Raw genomic sequence first — 22905 nt, forward strand, 5'->3', positions numbered from 1 at the left:
AACCAGTTTAGCGAGTAATAATTTACATATCGGATTAGATAAAACTGGTGATTGTCTAATGAACACATGAAATTCCTCAACCCTAACTAGTATTGTTGCAGCAAAGCCATCTTAATGACTGGTTAGTCCAGCGACAAATTGTAGAAATATTTTTTGCTAGGTATAAATTTCTTCTTGTCTTCTCAGTTGAATTTGACAAGTTTCACCAGATATGGATGAACAAAGATAAAATGTTGCATGCTAAAAGACATTAGCCATCTCTAATAGCCTCATCTGTAGCAGCCTGTTATTTGAGTGAGTCACGTGAGGCTCATGTAACAAGACACATAAAATTTCTAGAGAAAGACACATCTCTTGTCCCTGCTAGTTATCCTAACTCTATTTTTGTTCAATTTTTGAGGCTAAAAAACAAAAAGACCACCGAGAAAAAGAAACATGCCCAATGAAGAAAGAGAAATTAAAATGCTCTAAATTGCGTATAATGAATTTTTTCATGCCAACTATAGGTTAAAATGAAGACTGAAGAACGTGCACAATTACCTAAGCAGAACTAATGAGAAATAGAGCATTAATAACTTTAGTTCCTGGGATTAATAATATAACAAAACAAACATTAAGAAATTTGGCAAAGGAAAGGAGAGCGAATTCCCTTCAGAGTTTCCATTGTGATACCTTACATGTTTCACTAATTTCTTGCATTATTCAATTATAATTTGGAAAATGGTATTGTGAAGATTTGGAGGAAGGAGCTCCGTTCATGGTCGTACTAGACAAGAAGGGCTTTAAAACTAATCTTTGCATGACATACAATATTTAAGCCGATTTAGAAATCCTAAATTTGATTATGTCTTTTGGACCTTTCTACAGATTGTTGTTAATGACCGAATTTTATTTTATGATTTCCCACAACACCAGAATGTCACAACATTAATGCGGCAAGCCCAATAGAAATAAGCCTATTGGCTTAAAAATAGTCAATGATTAATCTTTCAGATCTTCAAAAATCTAAACTATTCAATAGAATTGGGAAGGTAAAGCATTTTCCACGTTGATACCAAGAGGCAACCACAATCCATGTGCATAAAACATTGCAAGTCTAATTTTCGTGTCTTTCACAACTATTGAAATCTATTTACGTCATATATCGCCACTGCTACTAGTGTTTTTTTGGTCTATTGGATTATCCATAAGCGCATAGTACTGAATTTGTGAAATTTGTGGCTGCAACTTCCCTTCCAGCATTAGCACCACTTGCCTTATGTTCGGCCTCACTCCCTCATACTTTTCAATGCATAACAACCCGGCAATAATTGTTCTTCTCACCTCTTCACTGTCAGTTTCCTCTGCAGTTCCTGCCTCCACAATATTAATTGTGTTGCCGTTGAAAATTTGGGAGGCAGCCCATGAGGGAAAGTAATACTTAGTTGAGTCTTGAATGCTTAAATCCAAATTTCTTCGGCCAAAAATGATTTCCAAAAGCATCATACCAAAACTGTACACATCAACCTTGGGAGTAATGGGAAGACCAGAGATCCACTCTGGAGCCAAGTATCCTCTCGTTCCTCTTGTTGTAGTGAGAACACGGCTGAAATCTCTACCCGCAAGCTTTGCCAGTCCAAAATCTGCCAACTTCTAGTCAAAAAATTATCGTCGAGAAGAATATTTTCGGGCTTAACTTCGCAGTGAATGATACAATCTCTGCATTCTTCATGGAGATAAAGTAATCCTCTTGCTATGCCTAACGCGATCTCAAATCGAGTACCTTATGTTTACCTTTAGATTTAATTGAGAAGAGTAAGGAACTAAGAGAGCCATTACACATGAAATCATAAATCAAATACCTTCTCTTGCCTTCTGCATAAAAGCCTCGGAGCCTGACTAAGAATGATAAATTAGTTATAGAGAGCTGATTTCTGCTCGGAATTGCTTCTCATCTTGTCTCTGTACACTGTTCATCTTCTTTACCGCCACAAGTGTACAGTCTACCAGACGTCCTTTGTACACCGTGCGAAATCCTCCGCTCCCCAGCTTTGTCCTGAAATTCCTAGTTGCAATCTTCAACTCAATGTAGCTAAACTTTCTTAGAAGAGAAATCGAGGAATCTGCATGACTCTCCATCGATCGTAGCGTTTACAGAGGCAGCTACTCGAATAAAAATATTTGCATTGATTTTTGATGGAAGAGAGGTACGCAAGTTCAAAATATCGCCTGACTAGATTTGGCAGGGCCCTGAAGGCGGACTGAAAGCAAACGCAGTGCAAGAGCAGTTGAGGAGGCAGGCTTTTTGGCAATCTTTCTTCGTCATTGTAGGGTGTGACGATGCGGATTCAGCAGCAGCCAAACTGTTGCTCGGATCTCGTAATCCTTAGGTGCTTCCATTTTTGGCATGGCAGTTTAAGGGGCTCTGTCGAACACAGCCACTCGATCACGACTCTCGCAAATCCCAAGCGCGAGTGTCTTTTGGGGCTAAGCCTTGTACGCAGCTGCAGAACTGAAATTTGTTGGAGTTGCAGATTCCGTAGGCGCCGCAGAGACCATATATGGAACAGGGTTCTGCTGGTCGAGACCAGAACATATTCCATTTACTGTCATCAAGCAGATCATATGCTTGCATTCCTCCAGACTTTGTTAGGACGAAACATGAGAGCATATTCTTGGTACCATTCAATGTATACTTGACATAACAGCCAGAGTGAGTGCTTTCAACGCCGACATTGTAGAAGTAGACTTGGTTTATCATCCATGGGATTTCACTGAAAGACTTGCCGTCCGAAGTTCCATATTTCTCCGTTTGTTTGGTTCCAGATGGGTCTGCTTGACAAGAGAAAATCCCAGGAGAAGGATCTACTGGGCTTTTCCAACAGACGAGCTTTTGCTGCCCACCGAAGCTCATCCCTGGCAACAAGGTGTCGACGGGATAGTCAAAACTCTGCCAAACAGCTTTAGATTTGTTGGCATCACTGCACATCACAAAATTACCAGAATCTAGTAAAACAGCCTTTTGGTCACATTGGCAGACCAAAGAGATGCACCCATTGCGTCAAACAGTCCAAGATCACCTCCTCCTGAAAGCTTCAAAACGCCAGAACTTTCTCTCGCAGGAGTCTCCCTGTTGGCCACCGAAACAATCTCTGTTATATTGGCATTCCAGATGCCAATATACCAGTTACTCGTACCATCTGGGCTGAAAATCCCAATTCAGATGTGCCATTTCTCGAAATTATTGTCTGATTTCTAGTCATCGATTCGCCCAAGAGAGTGTCCACCTTTGACTGCAGAGCCGTGAGTTTTCAGTTGGATACACACTATAAATACACAGATCCAGAACTTTTTATTGGTTTCGTCCATCACTCCCAATATAATTTACTATCTAGCGCTCAAGTAGAAAGGAAATTATGCTCAGCCGGAAACACCCCAGAAAGAGAAACCTCACTCCCAACTCAAAGTTTCCAATTTCCCAGAAGCGAGATGTGAAAATTCATTTTAAAGAGGTTGGTGTGGTTGCATAACGTAGGGTTTAAAATAAAATAAAATTGTTTTTTGGGGATATGACAGCCATTCACAAAATTAAGCTGAGGGTGAAAAGTATAGTGTTCTTCCAAACGCATGGAAATTTATTTGGTAGTGTTGCGTAACAAAGACTTGAGAGAAGCAACTCTGCTCATATGTCAAACGTTGGCCACGATAGCGAGAGGAGAAAGAGTGGCAGAGTCATCCAGGGGAATTAATATGCGAAGACATTTGGCACGGGAAACATATGAAAAGTTGGTCATATGTGCAAAAGTCTTTGAAAGGGCCAAAGTCGGTCATATGAGCAATAGGCATCGAAAGGGCAATGAATTATTAATAGAGGAAGAGTCTAGGCGTGTGATTTTAACTATTTCACATTAAGCTTGGCATGTTCCGTGACCTCTTGAACAATCATAATGCTTATTAGTCCTGCATATGTAGGCGGAGACTATAGTTTTCAGTCTCTTTTTAACTAATAGTTCATGTTTTGAAAACTGTGCAAAGGGAAAAAAATGTTCATTAATCTTATGGTCTAAGTTAATTTCTCTATTAAGTGAAATTTTAGATTTAAAAAAAAATTCAACTGAAAATTAGAGAAGTAGAGCAAGTGCCATTTTTCAAATTGTTCAATAGACGCGTGGCAATTTTCAAAGGAAACATCTTCCATGTGATGGCATCTCACGGTGTAACCTGTCTTGTGTTGCATGTGCATGTAAATAGAAAAAATCTTTAGAGGTCAGGGGGCCTCGTGTGGTGAGAATTGTAATTATGGACTCAGGAACATTAACTTTTCTTGGGTTAGCTTCACATTCAACATAAGAAATTTGCCACAAGATTTTCCACTGGGATTCATTTTTAGTGCTGATTTTGTTGCTTATCAAGTCAGTTCCCATTTCTAGAATACTTTCTATGGTGTATTGTGCAATGAAAAAATATAATCTTTAAACACTTCCATTATTGGAGTATGAAGGTGTTGCAACAGAAGATGGTTGAAAGCCTACAATTTGAACACCTTTGTTCATATTAAATTTTCACATCAGATGCTCTTATATTTTAAATTTAGACTGACTTATTTGATTTTATTTCATTCCTCATTTTTTGTTTGTTGTATGATTGCAGAGAATACTATGGATGGAGGCACTAGAGATGTTGTTGGGAATAAATATCATTTAAATAAAGTGAGGTCCATTTTACTAGTTATGAACACAAATCTATGAAACTTAATTTTATTTTTCAATTAAGTGAGATGTTAATTTTTTTATGTATTTAAATATATTATTTAAATTGTGTTTCAAGAGAAAAGAAAAAAACTGTGTTAAATTGTTGCAGATTTTTTAGTCTATAATGTGATTTTTTCAGGTATATGACAGTCTAAGCATGGATCTTTTGCAAAACTTATCTAAATTTATTTGAGATCTTTAGTAATTCAATTTTTGTTCCATCCTTTAGTGATTAAAAAATGGTGTACAATATATGATGTATAATTGCTTTTGACTTCTAGTTTTTCCTATATATATATTTCAATCATGAATGAAGTTTTTGCTAAATTCAATTTATCAATCTATCTGCACATTCCAAGGCTTCTAGTTTTCCCACTACTATTTTCATCACTGACTAGAGGTTTTTTCCACAAAATTAAAAATTTGTTCTCCCCTGCATTGACTATTTTCTTATGGCAGTGAACAATCTTGATTTTGAAAACTCATTTTCCTAATCTAGCAATTTACTATGCATGTTATTAGGATAGTCTTCTTGAAAAAAAAAAATTGTGACACTCAATGGACCAATCTTTGAAAAGAAAATGTAAAAAATTCAATGCTTTTTTAGCGTTGTCTGCCCCAATATGGGCTTGCACCATTTTTCAAATTTATCAATTTCATCTGTTGTACTCAAATCTCATTCAGAATCATCTCCTTCATCAAACATAATATATGTTCATTCATATCCAAGAATTTAAAAGAAGCAATGCCATTGTCATCAAATTTATACAAGAATTTGAAAGAAATAAATATTATTCTACAAATATTTAGCTCAATGTACAACAATTTACCTGGAAACATAGGCCATGGATTACCAACTCTTCTAGTGCTAGAAACCTATTAAGAACCCTTATTCTAGGAATTCTTGGTTTACAACATTGCCTCGATTATAATTTTGAAGACCGATTTTATTAACTAATTCTCCTTTTGAAATTTCATGTAGTAATTTAAGCCTAGTGTATTGTTCAACATCCATGAGGCTTGTTTCTGTCATTATGGCTTAGATAGCCTATGTTTAGGTGCATGAGATTGGAAGAGCGCATATTATAGTTTCTCAACTTAAAATAAATACGACCTGCCAAATTTTGAAGCTATGGCCACATGGTCTTGAATCCTTCAAGCATGGCATCATCCACATTTTGAATAGTGTAGCAATAAAATGTCTTTAAGAATCAAAAACCTGATATCTTTAGGAAATTGGCTAAGTTCAATTGCATGAAAATGAGGACTTTACATCTAAAAATTAAGTCCCCAATCTCCACCATGTTAGATTCACTATATCTCCCTTTGAATCTTTGAATAGATTTTGTACACACATTTTTTTTATATTCTTTTCAGCTCGAATGCAAATTTAATTGATCAAAGCAGTAGTAGATGGATAATTGGGTATTGCAGAAAGTCTATTTTTTGAGAATTTTTCTTTGACCTTGTGATTAGCATTATACGTGGTAAACCTTTAAGAGTGCCCTATATGTGGGATAGAGGGTAAAATAGATTTACTCTATTTTCTAAAGTTGTTTGTTTACCATTGGGCATGTGGAGGGATAAATTTATAGTCATTTATAGAAAAGTCACAATTATTTATTTATTTCTACTATTTTTTATTTGTTTTTATTTTTTATTTTTTATTTTTATTTTTAATTATTTCTATTTCTATGTATTTCATTTTAAATGCTATAGTGTGATACTATTGGGATTTAACTATATCATTTTGTATGGCATGACTAGACCCAATCCAAAAGGTGTATGTGCCTCTATTCCTTGTTAACATTATATACTTTTGTGTATAAACATTTGATGTAAGTGGAAATCTTCACATTCATTCTTTTGTTTCAACTCTTAGGCATCCAACCGCATGTTACATGATACCACTTTGATCTGCCTAAATCTTTGGAAGATGCTTATGTGGGCAAAATTTTATAGGCATTTTTATTTACGAACTCCAAGTAATTTAATTGGTTTCTTTATTTATTGAATATTTGCATCCTTCATAGTGTCTTCATTTTATAAAGCATATGTATTAATTTTCTATTGATTTTTGAAAAAAAAAAAGAACTTACTCACTTTTTTTTATCTTATGATTTCATCAAAAATTTAATTATTTTCAATTATGAGAAGCTTAATTTTGATTAAAATATTACTTGAACACTTGACAGATTTCACAAACTATTTATTCATTAGGTGGGACTCCAGCTCTACAGAGCTCTTGTTGAATATGGCATATACCTACTAGCATATTTGAAAAATATGATGTAAAATATTTAATGAGATTTTTTTCAAAAGAGTGGTGGACCTTGACAAGAAGTTTGAAACAAGCAAATAATTCCATTGAAATTAAAATTAGTCATGGTATTTCAGTGTGCAATAGGTAAACTAGTCTTACACATAACTCACTAAGCTTTGACTTAGCATGTTCTCAATTGTAGACCCCTCTTGTATTTTCTCTTTTTGTTAAATTCCCAACTTTCTATTAAAATATAAGAGATATTTTCTCTCTAAGAGCTTCTACAAGAAATTACATCTGAAGAGCTTCTATTTCTCCAACTTCCATTAGAAGAGCTTCCATTTCTCGAACTTCTTGAACTTGATTACAAACGATTATAAGCCTTGCTTAAATAGGCACTTCTAACCCAAGACATTACAAACACAAGCGATGTGGGATAAAAGGTAAATACAACTACCTTTAAATAAATATTAAATTCCCACCCAAATACAACTAAGCACCCAACAAATATTAAATGCATGATTTAAGGAACTTTCCACAAACTTCTAAGATGCCACCTACACACCTTGATTAATGGAATGACAACTATTTTTATTATTTTCTATTTATGCCACCCATGCACCTTAAAAATAGAGATTCCTCTTTTCTCCACTTTTCCTATTTTCTATTTTTAATTATTTTCCTTTCATTTTCGTCACTTTCTCTCTCCTCCACAATTTTTTTTTTTTTTCCCTCTTTTTTTTTTTTCTCTTTTTTTTTTTTTTTCCTAACAATTTAATTTTCCCATGCAAGATGCTCCTGCATCAGACTCCCTTGGTAGATAGAAAAGTGTGTCCCACACTTTGATGCCAAAAGAAAGATATGCATCCATCTTCATCTTCACTAAAGGCTTCAACATTTTTTTTTTGTTTTTATTTTATTTTTTTTTTTTAATTTCTATTAGATTTGTGCGTACAAATTAGCAATGAGAAAATGGTCAAGTAACTTTAGTGTGTGTTGAAAGAGTATTTTTATCTTGGTTTGTTCTAATTATCATTGTTGTGCTTGTAACATTCTAGAACCACAAGAACCCTTGGGTGCTTGAGAGTAGATGTTGGAAGTGTAGGAAGAATGGAAGCCAACATTTAGTTAGGTAGCTTATGATTATTGTACTACTAAAGTCATGAGAACTTTGAGAATTGTTGGTTTCTTGGGAATAGTTTGAAAGAGAGAAATGAACTATTAATACCTTTTATAGTGAATATTCTAGACTAAAGACACAAAGTGAGTCAAAAACCAACATAATCCCAATCACAAAATAATCTTCAAGTATTTAACTATTAGGATCATTGTTCAATCTAATTGTCATTACTAATGTTCTTCCTTTACTAGGTGAATTTAATTAGTTTTATAATATTGAATATTTAAAATATATTTTTGTTATTTTTATTTTTACTTTTACTTTTAATAATATTTTAACTTTTCATAATCAATATTGGACCATATAATTCATAAATTTTACTCATTAAAATTTATAATTACAAAAAGATATTTTCTCATTTAATTAATATTTAATTATCAAATGTAAATATATATAAGTATTTTATAATAGTAAAAAAATTAAAATGTAATGTAAGTTATCCATTTTATGATTGATATTTCAGAAAAAAAATATCTTAAATAATTCATTTTAAATTATTATTTTTTAATAAATAATCATTTCTATTTATTTAAATCTTTATAATATTTTTAACTGATTTAAAAAAAAAATTATTTTACTAATTTTATCTCAAAAATCAATTTTAAGAAGGAAAAATAAGTTATTTAATATTGTTACATTTGAAATAAGTGACTTCTTTTGTATTTAATATTCTAGTTTGTATTCTTTATATATTTTTTCATCATTATTTATAACTATTTTACAAAAAATAATAGCCAATCAAAAATATTTATCACATTTTTTTTTAAAAATCTTTTTATCAATGTTAAGTTAAATAATTACAAAAAATTAAAATTAATACTGAAAAAAATATACATAATATCCACTAAAAAATAACTATCAATTTGATAGAATATTAATTAATGATATCTAAAAAAATATAGACCTTGGCATAATAAACACTCTTAGTTTAGATAGATTTTTGTCAATTATTTAAATTCTATTTATTTACTAAAACTTTTAGCTATTACATTTAAGTAAATAAAACTAATTCTTACCTAAATACAACTTAACATAAAAAAAAAAATCATTATTAGATACTTTAAGTATATTTCTTCAAAAATTATTTAACATTTATTATTATATTAATAAAAGATAAATATAATAAAAAAATATTTTGAAAACACTAAATTGATTATTTACTAAAATATTAAAGTGATTATTAAATACTTTATTTCCATTAGAATAAGTCATATTTTTATTTATAAATAATAATTTCATATAATTTTATCATTAGATTAAAAATAGCTTTATCCAAAACATATATTTAATTCAAATAACACTTAACATCATTTATAATCCTTTGTCAAGTAACACATGTAGACTTCTTATTTATTTTAATAAAATAAATAAAGTCATCTTTCCATCTATAAGATAATGACTCGGTGTAGAATTTAAATAGGACAAAAACAAACAACTCAACGGTAAAGGTATTCAGAAAAAAAAAAAGCAGAAATAAGGAAAGAGAAGCACATGAAAAATGCATTTATGAGTAACACAAGAATAGATTTGTAAAACCTAATGAACCTCATATATTATTAATAAATATTCTCAAAGCATTCATAAGGATAATTATTAGATTACTTTAAAATATTGATTGAGGGGATTTATTTAATATATCATTCAACAATACAAAAAAAATATAGTATTTCAAATAGATCAAATATCAAGTTACAATATCACTGTTTTCTCCTTGGTCAGAATCTATAAAGGCCACTTCCAATATAATACCTAATCTTGTCAAAGATCCCAAGTTACATTGATCTACCTAGAAAGGATGGCCCACAAATTGCAAAAAGAAAAGAAAAAGCATAGAAAGAGAATCATTGCCTAATCAAATTTCAATACCTCATGTCATCAATAGTTTCACACAATTTATTAAGCTTGTCAAAGGCTCATTAGGATTTACACACCTATATTGTATTTGATATCAAATTTCCCTTCTCCTATGTGCTTAGCAGCCATTACTACCAACTTGTTGATAAATAAAACCTATTGGCTCCTCCTCATCACATGCATATAAGCATGTAACTACTAGTACAATTTATATAACAAATGATGAGCCTTGAAAAAAATGTCCTTGCATATAGTTTAAGAGTTGGTGGTGTAAGTATTTAGATACTTTAACACTCAACTATGAATCCCTCATCTCGTGCATATTAAATAAGGCCCATGCTTGTCTTTGTATTTTAACTCCTTGTTGCTCATCTCCATGACTTAAGGTGAGGTCTCATTGATGGCCACTTCCTAAAAAATAGAGTTCGAGATTATGGATTTTGTTTAGGAATATTTCAAAGTTGTTGGTCCCAGCAATCTTGTAGTCAATTTCGGATTAAATGTTTAATCTCTGAAATTGAAAAAAGTTGGTCCTCTCATTAATACATATCTATGTCATGCAACAATAAAAACAAGTTAAAAAAATTAGTTTCCTTCTAATTTTATTTTTACTGAAAATTTAAACATAAAGGGTTACTAAACGGCAAATAACAATCTGAGACAAATTTTGTTCCCATCTCATTTTCATCCGCTTACTGAAAAATAAGAACTCCTAAATACAATTTAGGAAAAGATTTCAAATATTCACATAACAAAAATAAATCTTCACGTTATCTCTTCTTCCTTGAAAGTAGAAGTTTAAACCTCCTACATATCTCCAACATACCTATGATAGTATAATTAAACTTTTCATACTATTACAATTGACTTATACATTTACATTAAAATTTGGCTTGGCTATATTTTTTAGAACCGTTTTCCATGAAACACGAGAAACAAATTTTACTTTGTGGACTATGACACCTGACTTATCCACACGTAGACTTGTATGACTGGCTTAGCCAAAGATCAGCTTGACTACGACGACTGACTTAATCCTAGGGAGTTGCTTCTGCGATGACTGCTTTACTGGACTTGTTTGCCCAAAAATGTTTCTCCAAACCCTTTCCCACCTAACTATGAACCAACATAGTTGTTTCCCGGCCACAAAATTTAAAGCATTACTTTCAGATTATTAAATGTGAGAGCGTAGTGCATTCCTAGCTCTTTGGTATGAATCTGCAGCTCACATGTTTGGAAAACTGCGTAGTTAATTTCTAAATCCAAGGCCTCTTGGAAGTGGCATTTATCTTTGACGAAAATATCCACCTTAGCATTTATTTGTAAGTACATTTTAAGGCGTGAGGAGGTTCATTCCATAACTAACGATGGGTGAAATCAGGGAAAAAGTTCTGCTTAAGCCTGTTATGCTGCTCAAATTTCTATAAAAATGTCCACTTTTAGATTTATTAACAGTAGGTGAAGCTGTGAAGCTTTTGGCACTATTTCTGGCATACCCAATTTGGGGTTTCTTGAGAAATTTGGTGGATCTTTGTGATATTAGATGTTTGATCTTGAAAATCTGATTAGAGGCCTGAAATATCATACAAAATTAGTAAAGGGACATTTCAAATGACTTCTTAGTCCACACCATTCACATTAAATAGTTTTTTTCTTTTGGCTACGTAAAGTGTTGATCTTTTGTTATTTGATTTATTATACTTTAAATTTTTATTTGAAATGAATTTTAATAATAGTGGTAAGCTATTTTTAGAAATGATTATGTAAATATTTTTTCAGATCATACTTCCATATCTATCATCTGAATGAAAGAGAAATAAAAGGAAAGAATGTTGGATCATACAACGTGATCTAAAAGTTGAAGGAAAAATCCTTACACAGTCTATTTCAAAAATAACAATTGAAAAATAAATTTTAATAATAAATGACTGTAAGATTCTTATATTCTTATATACTTATTCGAAATATTTTTGTAAACTTTGATAAAATCTTCATTAAAATTACAATGCACGTTCAACAATTGAATTTAATTAGACTATCCCTATATACACAATCTATTCTTTATTTAAAAATATTTACTATTTTAATCAATGACATTCCATTTGTTTTCCTATAAATTTTCTTTAAAAATCTATATAAAAATATTAAATTGTATAAGCCTTTATAGATATAGATCAAAAAAGTTTAGCAAACTTATATTTTAATTATTATTGAAAATGATCATTGCTAAGATTGCTAACATAAAGCTGATGAATTCTTGCTAATTGTTCTTGTAAGAATCAAATTTCACCGACTTTTTTCCTAAGAAAAGCTTCACAACTAAATATTAGCAACATAACAAAGATAAATAGATAAAATACAGTTTTTAGATTTCTTTAATAGGATTAAAATGAGATTTAAGTTATTTGTAATAAGACAACTCATATTCAAGAAATGCAACCGTCTTAGCAAGAGCAGTTACCTCTGGGACCGAAAATTGTGAGGAGAAAGGTGTCAAGATAAAGGGAAAAAAATTATATGTGTCCTAGCACCTAGATATTATCCATAAAATTGTTGTAGGGCATTGCCATATTATCATTTAAATTACCATGCTAGACATGTAAGTAAAATGTGGGAACATAGACAAGATATTATCTATGCAATATGTTGAAGAAAATACTAGTCCTACTAAGTATATTATTGTATCCTACAAGCTACTGTCTATCTGACATGTTAGAAACACACTTATGTGGCTAACTCTATCAAAAATGCATGCCAAATTTGAAAGCACATGTGAGGCACTAGTATTGTTTTAACATTTCCAAGTGTCTAGTCAAGCCCTTTAATAAAATATAATATATAAATAATCTACTAGTAACATCAAAAAATGCTAAAAATTCTATCTTATCTTTTAAACTGTCAACAAAAACCCTAACATTCCTTGAACATGACACACCCACTTTTAAGAAAGAGTTCATCTTTCTATTTTTCATTAAATTTTCTCAATATAAAATTAAAAATACTACTAGGAAAATTGAAAGCTGATAAAAAATAATTGAAATCTAGAAATTTGATTAAATAGGAATTTATCTCAGCCTATGGTATAAATGGGCTTGTTTTGCAATTTTTTCAGGTCCCAATGCAACAATAAACGTGTAATAGCAAGTCAAAAACATTAATCCCCACCTTCTAAAAAAAGAAAAGTTATCTCTATTTGGACAACTCACAAATAATCATGTATAAAAAAATATGTTGGTCACCACCTTCTAAACAGAGAAAAATTACCTATGTTTGGACAACTCGCAAATAATCATGCCCAAAAAAAATTATGTTGTTCTCTCTCTCCAATCAACTAATTATAGATTATACAATTGACTAGGCATGAATCAGAAGATCCAAATAGAAAACAAGGGCAATGAGGCCACATCAAAATTTTGATGGCTTTTACAATCCAAACTTTGTGCCGAAAAGTAATGGCAACCCATTTGTTCGACGTTTCTAGTTTTACATATATCTGGAAAGAAAAAATAGAATTAGGGATGATGAGCAGTATAGAACAATAGAGCCCAGCAAAATAGCAAACAGTCCTCTATACAACCCTGCCTGCAACGCTATCCTTTTGGGAGCACATGTCAACCTGCAAAGCCCTCCAAGTTTGAAGTTTGGTCTTAATATGACATGAATTGAGATTGGATGTGAAGGGAAACCAAGAAAGAATAATATTGATATATATGTCATCTATACATTTGAAATTTGTAGCAAAGATAGCTGAATACAATTTTCACAAGTTTTATGTAACTATTCAATTGGGGCCATTTCACAGATGTTTGGAGAACAATTGGTATTGTCAACTTCCTAATGAAATCTATAAGGTAAACATGCACATTTCTAAATTTTACATTGCTTAAATTCAATTATGACACTTTTTTCACTTTTTCATAGCCATTTTCCCATGCACCAATTTTAGTGATTCCTTTTCATCTTACAAATTGCTCAAAGTTTCTTCAGTCAATTCAAACATTCACTTTTAAAAATAGTTCCAAAATCAACTAAAGTTTCAATAAAAACTACCCGTGGATTAAACTCATTCAAAACAATCCAAAAGTACTTGATATAGAGGTCAATATAAAAAAAACTGCAACATCAATGAAATTTTAGGTAGAAAAAGAAAATTCAATAACAAATCACCAACCCATAGAAAATTAACTAAGCGTGAAGTCAAAATTCAGCAAAAATGGTTCCATCAAATACTCAACATAAGCAAAAATAAAATAAAAAATTATATGAAGTTGCATATAAAAAAATAAAAATCGACAGAAATTCTCTAGAAACATGAATTTGTGCAAGGAAAAAAGTCTCAGTTGTCATCAATCTTTAAAATATCTCACCAAATGCAAAGAATCCTTTAATACAAGCTTCGATAATCCACACCAAGCAATTTTTGCAAAAAAGAAATGAAAATCTGAATCTCCATATTAAAATAACACAATTTAAGATACGACAAACAAGTCATAGAGAAACCAGTTTAGCGAGTAATAATTTACATATCGGATTAGATAAAACTAGTGATTGTCTAATGAACACATGAAATTCCTCAACCCTAACTAGTATTGTTGCAGCAAAGCCATCTTAATGTCTGGTTAGTCCAGCGACAAATTGTAGAAATATTTTTTGCCAGGTATAAATTTCTTCTTGACTTTTTAGTTGAATTTGACAAGTTTCACCAGATATGGATGAACAAAGATAAAATGTTGCATGCTAAAAGACATTAGCCATCTGTAATAGCCTCATCTGTAGCAGCCTGTTATTTGAGTGAGTCACGTGAGGCTCATGTAACAAGACACATAAAATTTCTAGAGAAAGACACATCTCTTGTCCCTGCTAGTTATCCTAACTCTATTTTTGTTCAATTTTTGAGGCTAAGAAACAAAAAGACCACAGAGAAAAAGCAACATGCCCAATGAAGAAAGAGAAATTAAAATGCTCTAAATTGCATATAATGAATTTTTTCATGCCAACTATAGGTTAAAATGAAGACTGAAGAACGTTCACAATTACCTAAGCAGAACTAATGAGAAATAGAGCATTAATAACTTTAGTTCCTGGGATTAATAATATAACAAAACAAACATTAAGAAATTTGGCAAAGGAAAGGAGAGCGAATTCCCTTGAGAGTTTCCATTGTGATACCTTACATGTTTCACTAATTTCTTGCATTATTCAATTATAATTTGGAAAATGGTATTGTGATGATTTGGAGGAAGGAGCTCCGTTCATGGTCGTACTAGACAAGAAGGGCTTTAAAACTAATCTTTGCATGACATACAATATTTAAGCCGATTTAGAAATCCTAAATTTGATTATGTCTTTTGGACCTTTCTACAGATTGTTGTTAATGACCGGGTTTTATTTTGTGATTTCCCACAACACCAGAATGTCACAACATTAAGGCGGCAAGCCCAATAGAAATAAGCCTATTGGCTTAAAAATAGTCAATGATTAATCTTTCAGATCTTCAAAAATCTAAACTATACAATAGAATTGGGAAGGTAAAGCATTTTCCATGTTGATACCAAGAGGCAACCACAATCCATGTGCATAAAACACTGCAAGTCTAATTTTTGTGTCTTTCACAACTATTGAAATCTATTTACGTCATATATCGCCACTGCTACTAGTGTTTTTTTGGTCTATTGGATTATCCATAAGCGCATAGTACTGAATTTGTGAAATTTGTGGCTGCAACTTCCCTTCCAGCATTAGCACCACTTGCCTTATGTTCGGCCTCACTCCCTCATACTTTTCAATGCATAACAACCCGGCAATAATTGTTCTTCTCACCTCTTCACTGTCAGTTTCCTCTGCAGTTCCTGCCTCCACAATATTAATTGTGTTGCCGTTGAAAATTTGGGAGGCAGCCCATGAGGGAAAGTAATACTTAGTTGAGTCTTGAATTCTTAAATCCAAATTTCTTCGGCCAAAAATGATTTCCAAAAGCATCATACAAAAACTGTACACATCAACCTTGGGAGTAATGGGAAGACCAGAGATCCACTCTGGAGCCATGTATCCTCTCGTTCCTCTTGTTGTAGTGAGAACACGGCTGAAATCTCTACCCACAATCTTTGCCAGTCCAAAATCTGCCAACTTCTAGTCAAAAAATTATTGTCGAGAAGAATATTTTCGGGCTTAACTTTGCAGTGAATGATACAATCTCTGCATTCTTCATGGAGATAAAGTAATCCTCTTGCTATGCCTAACGCGATCACAAATCGAGTCTTCCAGTCGAGTACCTTATGTTTACCTTTAGATTTATTTGAGAAGAGTAATCCTCTTGCTATGTCTTCCAGTCGAGTACCAACTTGTTGATAAATAAAATCTATTGGCTCCTCCTCATCGCATGCATATAAGCACGTAACTACTAGTACAATTTATATAACAAATGATGAGCCTTGAAAAAAATGTCATTGCATATAGTTTAAGAGTTGGTGGTGTAAGTATTTAGATACTTTAACACTCAACTATGAATCCCTCATCTCGTGCATATTAGATAAGGCCCATGCTTGTCTTTGTATTTTAACTCCTTGTTGCTCGTCTCCATGACTTAAGGTGAGGTCTCATTGATGGCCACTTCCTAAAAAATAGAGTTCGAGATTATGGATTTTGTTTAGGAATATTTCAAAGTCGTTGGTCCCAGCAATCTTGTAGTCAATTTCGGATTAAAAGTTTAATCGCTAAAATTGAAAGAAGTTGGTCCTCTCATTAATACATATCTATGTCGTGCAACAATAAAAACAAGTTAAAAAAGATTATTTTCCTTCTAATTTTATTTTTACTATAAATTTAAACATAAATGGTTACTAAATGGAAAATAACAATCTGAGACAAATTTTGTTCCCATCTCATTTTCATCCGCTTACTGAAAAATAAGAACTCCTAAATACAATTTAGGAAAATATTTTAAATATTCACATAACAAAAATAAATCTTCATGTTATCTCTTCTTCCTTGAAAGTAGAAGTTTAAACCTCCTATATATCTCCAACATACCTATGATTCTCTCCATTATCTTTATATACTATGATAGTATAATTAAACTTTGCATACTATTACAATTGACTTATACATTTACATTAAAATTTGGCTTGGCTATATTTTTTAGAACCGTTTTCCATGAAACATGAGAAACGAATTCTACTTTGTGGACTACGACACCTGACTTATCCACACGTAGACTTGTATGACTGGCTTAGCCACAGAGCAGCTTGACTACGATGACTGACTTAATCCCGGGGAGCTGCTTCTGCGACGACTGGTTTATTGGACTTGTCTGCCCAAAAACGTTTCTCCAAACCCTTTCCCACCTAACTATGAACCAACACAGTTGTTTCTCGGCCACAAAATTTAAAGCATTAATTTAAGATTCTTAAATGTGAGAGCGTAGTGCATTCCTAGCTCTTTGGTATGAATCTGCAGCTCACATGTTTTGAAAACTGGGGAGTTAATTTCTAAATCCAAGGCCTCTTGGAAGTGGCGTTTATCTTTGACAAAAATATCCACCTTAGCATTTATTTTTAAGTACATTTTAAGGCATGAGGAGGTTCGTTCCATAACTAACGATGGGTGAAATCAAGGAAAAAGTTCTTCTTAAGCCTGTTATGCTGCTCAAATTTTTGTAAAAATGTCCACTTTCAGATTTATTAATAATAGGTGAAGTTGTGAAGCTTTTGGCACTATTTCTGGCATACCCGATTTGGGGTTTCTTGATAAATTTGGTGGATCTTTGTGATATTAGTTGTTTGATCTTGAAAATCTAATTAGAGGCGTGAAATATCATACAAAATTAGTAAAGGGACATGTCACATGACTTCTTAGTCCACACCATTCGCATTAAATAGTTTTTTTCTTTTGGCTACGTAAAGTGTTGATCTTTTGTTATTTGATTTATTATACTTTGAATTTTTATTTGAAATGAATTTTAATAATAGTGGTAAGCTATTTTTACAAATGATTATGTAAATAATTTTTCAGATCATACTTCCATATCTATCATCTGAACGAAAGAGAAATAAAAGGAAAGAATGTTGGATCATACAATGTGATCTAAAAGTTGACGAAAAAATCCTTACACGGTCTATTTCAAAAATAAGAATTGAAAAATAAATTTTTATAATAAATGACTGTAAGATTCTTATATTCTTATATACTTATTCCAAATATTTTTGTAAACTTTGATAAAATCTTCATTAAAATTACAATGCACGTTCAACAATTGAATTTAATCAGACTATCCCTATATACAGAATCTATTCTTTATTTAAAAATATTTACTATTTTAATCAATGACATTCCATTTGTTTTCGTATAAATTTTCTTTAAAAATCTATATAAAAATATTAAATTGTATAAGCCTTTATAGATATAGATAAAAAAAGTTTATCAAACTTATATTTTAATTATTATCGAAAATGATCATTGCTAAGATTGCTAACATAAAGCTGATGAATTCTTACTAATTGTTCTTGTAAGAATCAAATTTCACCGACTTTTTTCCTAAGAAAAGCTTCACAACTAAATATTAGCAACATAACAGAGATAAATAGATAAAATATAATTTTTAGAGTTATTTAATAGGATTAAAATGAGATTTAAGTTATTTGTAATAAGACAACTCATATTCAAGAAATGCAACCCTCTTAGCAAGAGCAGTTACCTCTGGGACCTAAAATTGTGAGGAGAAAGGTGTCAAGATAAGGGGAAAAAAAATTATATGTGTCATAGCACCTAGATATTATCCATAAAATTGTTTTAGGGCATTGCCATATTATCATTGAAATTACCATGCTAGACATGTAAGTAAAATGTGGGAACATAGACAAGATATTATCTATGCAATATGTTGAAGAAAATACCAGTCCTACTAAGTATATTATTGTATCCTACAAGCTACTGTCTAACTGACATGTCAGAAACACACTTATGTGGCTAACTCTATCAAAAATGCATGCCAAATTTGAAAGCACAAGTGAGGCACTAGTATTGTTTTAACATTTCCAAGTGTCTAGTCAAGCCCTTTAATAAAATATAATATATAAATAATCTACTAGTAACATCAAAAAATGCTAAAAATTCTATCTTATCTTTTAAACTGTCAACAAAAACCCTAACGTTCCTTGAAGATGACTCACCCACTTTTAAGAAAGAGTTCATCTTTCTATTTTTCATCAAATTTTCTCAATATAAAATTAAAAATACTACTAGGAAAATTGAATGCTGATAAAAAATAATTGAAATCTAGAAATTCGATTTAATAGGAATTTATCTCGGTCTATAGTATAAATGGGCTTGTTTTGCAATTTTTTCAGGTCCCAATGCAACAATAAATGTGTAATAGCAAGTCAAAAACATTAATCCCCAGCTTCTAAACAAAGAAAAGTTATCTCTATTTGGACAACTCACAAATAATCATGTATAAAAAAATATGTTGGTCTCCACCTTCTAAACAAAGAAAAATTACCTATGTTTGGACAACTCGCAAATAATCATGCCCACAAAAAATTACATTGTTCTCTCTCTCCAATCAACTAATTATAGATTATACAATTGACTAGGCATGAATCAAAAGATCCAAATAGAAAACAAGGGCAATGAGGCCAAATCAAAATTTTGATGGCTTTTACAATCCAAACTTTGTGCCAAAAAGTAATGGCAACCCATTTGTTCGACGTTTCTAGTTTTACAAATATCAGGAAAGAAAAAATGGAATTAGGGATGATGAGCAGTATAGAACAATAGAGCCCAGCAAAATAACAAACAGTCCTCCATACAACCCTGCCTGCAACGCTATCCTTTTGGGAGCACATGTCAACCTCCAAAGCCCTCCAAGTTTGAAGTTCGGTCTTAATATAACATGAATTGAGATTGGATGTGAAGGGAAACCAAGAAAGAATAATATTGATATATATGTCATCTATACATTTGGAATTTGTAGCAAAGATAGCTGAATACAATTTTCACAAGTTTTATGTAACTATTCAATTGGGGCCATTTCACAGATGTTTGGAGAATAATTGGTATTGTCAACTTCCTAATGAAATCTATAAGGTAAACATGCGCATTTCTAAATTTTACATTGCTTAGATTCAATTATGACACTTTTTTCACTTTTTCATAGCCATGTTCCCATGCACCAATTTTAGTGATTCCTTTTCATCTTACAAATTGCTCAAAGTTTCTTCAGTCAATTCAAACATTCACTTTTAAAAATAGTTCCAAAATCAACTAAAGTTTCATTAAAACTACCCGTGGATTAAACTCATTCAAAACATTCCAAAAGTACTTGATATAGAGGTCAATATAAAAAAAATTGCAACATCAACGAAATTTTAGGTAGAAAAAGAAAATTCAATAACAAATCACGAACCCATAGAAAATTAACTAAGCGTGAAGTCAAAATTCAGCAAAAATGGTTCCATCAGATACTCAACATAAGCAAAAATAAAATAAAAAATTATATGAAGTTGCATATAAAAAAAATAAAATCAACAGAAATTCTCTAGAAACATGAATTTGTGCAAGGAAAAAAGTCTCAGTTGTCATCAATCTTTAAAATATCTCACCAAATGCAAAGAATCCTTTAATACAAGCTTCGCTAATCCACACCAAGTAAATTTTGCAGAAAAGAAATGAAGATCTGAATCTCCATATTAAAATAACACAATTTAAGCTACGACAAACAAGTCGTAGAGAAACCAGTTTAGCGAGAAATAATTTACATATCGGATTAGATAAAACTGGTGATTGTCTAATGAACACATGAAATTCCTCAACCCTAACTAGTATTGTTGCAGAAAAGCCATCTTAATGTCTGGTTAGTCCAGCGAAAAATTGTAGAAATATTTTTTGCCAGGTATAAATTTCTTCTTTTCTTTTCGATTGAATTTGACAAGTTTCACCAGATATGGATGAACAAAGATAAAATGTTGCATGCTGAAAGATATTAGCCATCTGTAATAGCCTCATCTGTAGCAGCCTGTTATTTGAGTGAGTCATGTGAAGCTCATTTAACAAGACACATAAAATTTCTAGAGAAAGACACATCTCTTGTCCCTGCTAGTTATCCTAACTCTATTTTTGTTCAATTTTTGAGGCTAAAAAACAAAAAGACCACTGAGAAAAAGCAACATGCCCAATGAAAAAAGAGATATTAAAATGCTCTAAATTGCGTATAATGAAATTTTTCATGCCAACTATAGGTTAAAATGAAGACTGAAGAACGTGCACAATTACCTAAGCAGAACTAATGAGAAATAGAGCATTAATAACTTTAGTTCCTGGGACTAATAATATAACAAAAAAAACATTAAGAAATTTGGCAAAGGAAAGGAGAGCGAATTCCCTTGAGAGTTTCCATTGTGATACCTTACATGTTTCACTAATCTCTTGCATTATTCAATTATAATTTGGGAAATGGTATTGTGAAGATTTGGAGGAAGGAGCTCCGTACATGGTCTTACTGGACAAGAAGGGCTTTAAAAGTAATCTTTGCATGACATACAATATTTAAGCCGATTTAGAAATCCTAAATTTGATTATGTCTTTTGGACCTTTCTACAGATTGCTGTTAATGACCGGATTCTATTTTATGATTTCCAACAACACCAGAATGTCACAACATTAAGGCGGCAAGCCCAATAGAAATAAGCCTATTGGCTTAAAAATAGTCAATGATTAATCTTTCAGATCTTCAAAAATCTAAACTATACAATAGAATTGGGAAGGTAAAGCATTTTCCATGTTGATACCAAGAGGCAGCCACAATCCATGTGCATAAAACACTGCAAGTCTAATTTTCGTGTCTTTCACAACTATTGAAATCTATTTACATCATATATCGCCACTGCTACTAGTGTTTCTTTGGTCTATTGGATTGTCCATAAGCGCATAGTACTGAATTTGTGAAATTTGTGGCTGCAACTTCCCTTCCAGCATTAGCACCACTTGCCTTATGTTCGGCCTCACTCCCTCGTAATTTTCAATGCATAACAACCCCGCAATAATTGTTCTTCTCACCTCTTCACTGTCAGTTTCCTCTGCAGTTCCTGCCTCCACAATATTAATTGTGTTGCCGTTGAAAATTTGGGAGGCAGCCCACGAGGGAAAGTAATACTTAGTTGAGTCTTGAATGCTTAAATCCAAATTTCTTCGGCCAGAAATGATTTCCAAGAGCGTCATACCAAAACTGTACACATCAACCTTTGGAGTAATGGGAAGACCAGAGATCCACTCTGGAGCCAAGTATCCTCTCGTTCCTCTTGTTGTAGTGAGAACACGGCTGAAATCTCTACCCACAAGCTTTGCCAGTCCAAAATCTGCCAACTTCTAGTCGAAAAATTATTGTCGAGAAGAATATTTTCGGGCTTAACATCGCAGTGAATGATACAATCTCTGCATTCTTCATGGAGATAAAGTAATCCTCTTGCTATGCCTAACGCGATCTCAAATCGAGTCTTCCAGTCGAGTACCTTATGTTTACCTTTAGATTTATTTGAGAAGAGTAAGGAACTAAGAGAGCCATTACACATGAAATCATAAATCAAATACCTTCTCTTGCCTTCTGCATAAAAGCCTCGGAGCCTTACTAAGAATGATAAATTAGTTATAGAGAGCTGATTTCTGCTCGGAATTGCTTCTCATCTTGTCTCTGTACACTGTTCATCTTCTTTACCGCCACAAGTGTACAGTCTACCAGACGTCCTTTGTACACCGTGCCAAATGCTCCGCTCCCCAGCTTTGTCCTGAAATTCCTAGTTGCAATCTTCAACTCAATGTAGCTAAACATTCTTAGAAGAGAAATCGAGGAATCTGCATGACTCTCCATCGATCGTAGCGTCTGCAGA

At 32.2% G+C, this 22905-nt stretch overlaps 3 protein-coding genes and 1 pseudogene across 3 annotated transcripts; all 4 read right to left on the reverse strand.

Annotated features, from left to right (window-relative positions):
- Positions 1–1137: 1137 nt before the first annotated feature.
- Positions 1138–2305, reverse strand: LOC149554174 (G-type lectin S-receptor-like serine/threonine-protein kinase SD2-2). The gene is made up of 4 exons (XM_089790469.1): positions 2242–2305; positions 1966–2102; positions 1842–1878; positions 1138–1622 (listed from the first exon to the last, which is right to left on the reverse strand). The coding sequence occupies exons 1-4, from the start codon at positions 2303–2305 to the stop codon at positions 1138–1140; spliced, it is 723 nt and encodes a 240-aa protein (XP_089646595.1).
- Positions 2306–2425: 120 nt separating this feature from the next.
- On the reverse strand, positions 2426–15665 carry LOC149554175 (S-locus-specific glycoprotein-like). Its single transcript, XM_089790470.1, has 3 exons — positions 15661–15665; positions 3020–3184; positions 2426–2960 (listed from the first exon to the last, which is right to left on the reverse strand). The coding sequence occupies exons 1-3, from the start codon at positions 15663–15665 to the stop codon at positions 2426–2428; spliced, it is 705 nt and encodes a 234-aa protein (XP_089646596.1).
- Positions 15662–17072, reverse strand: LOC149554176 (G-type lectin S-receptor-like serine/threonine-protein kinase SD2-2 pseudogene; annotated as a pseudogene).
- A 4820-nt stretch (positions 17073–21892) lies between these two features.
- Positions 21893–22886, reverse strand: LOC149554177 (G-type lectin S-receptor-like serine/threonine-protein kinase SD2-2). The gene is made up of 2 exons (XM_089790471.1): positions 22716–22886; positions 21893–22387 (listed from the first exon to the last, which is right to left on the reverse strand). Exons 1-2 carry the CDS (start codon positions 22884–22886, stop codon positions 21893–21895), a joined length of 666 nt encoding a protein of 221 aa, XP_089646597.1.
- Between the last annotated feature and the right edge of the window lie 19 nt (positions 22887–22905).

Source organism: Cupressus sempervirens, chromosome 6 (genome assembly GCF_028749045.1).
Source record: "Cupressus sempervirens isolate cs-2001-9-10 chromosome 6, ASM2874904v1, whole genome shotgun sequence".
Classification (NCBI taxonomy): domain Eukaryota; kingdom Viridiplantae; phylum Streptophyta; class Pinopsida; order Cupressales; family Cupressaceae; genus Cupressus; species Cupressus sempervirens.

Bases quoted from the DNA above. Each gene is read 5' to 3' on its own strand.
- LOC149554174 (XM_089790469.1), bottom strand. From the start codon at position 2,305: ATGACGAAGAAAGATTGCCAAAAAGCCTGCCTCCTCAACTGCTCTTGC. The intron at 2,103-2,241 runs GTCCGCCTTCAG...AGAGTCATGCAG, and splicing joins TTGCACTGCGTTTGCTTTCA to ATTCCTCGATTTCTCTTCTA. The intron at 1,879-1,965 runs GTAAAGAAGATG...TATCATTCTTAG, and splicing joins TAGACTGTACACTTGTGGCG to TCAGGCTCCGAGGCTTTTAT.
- LOC149554175 (XM_089790470.1), bottom strand. The intron at 2,961-3,019 runs GTCTGCCAATGT...TGTGATGTGCAG, and splicing joins GCAATGGGTGCATCTCTTTG to TGATGCCAACAAATCTAAAG.
- LOC149554177 (XM_089790471.1), bottom strand. From the start codon at position 22,886: ATGGAGAGTCATGCAGATTCCTCGATTTCTCTTCTAAGAATGTTTAGC. The intron at 22,388-22,715 runs GTACAGAGACAA...TTTTTCGACTAG, and splicing joins CGGTAAAGAAGATGAACAGT to AAGTTGGCAGATTTTGGACT.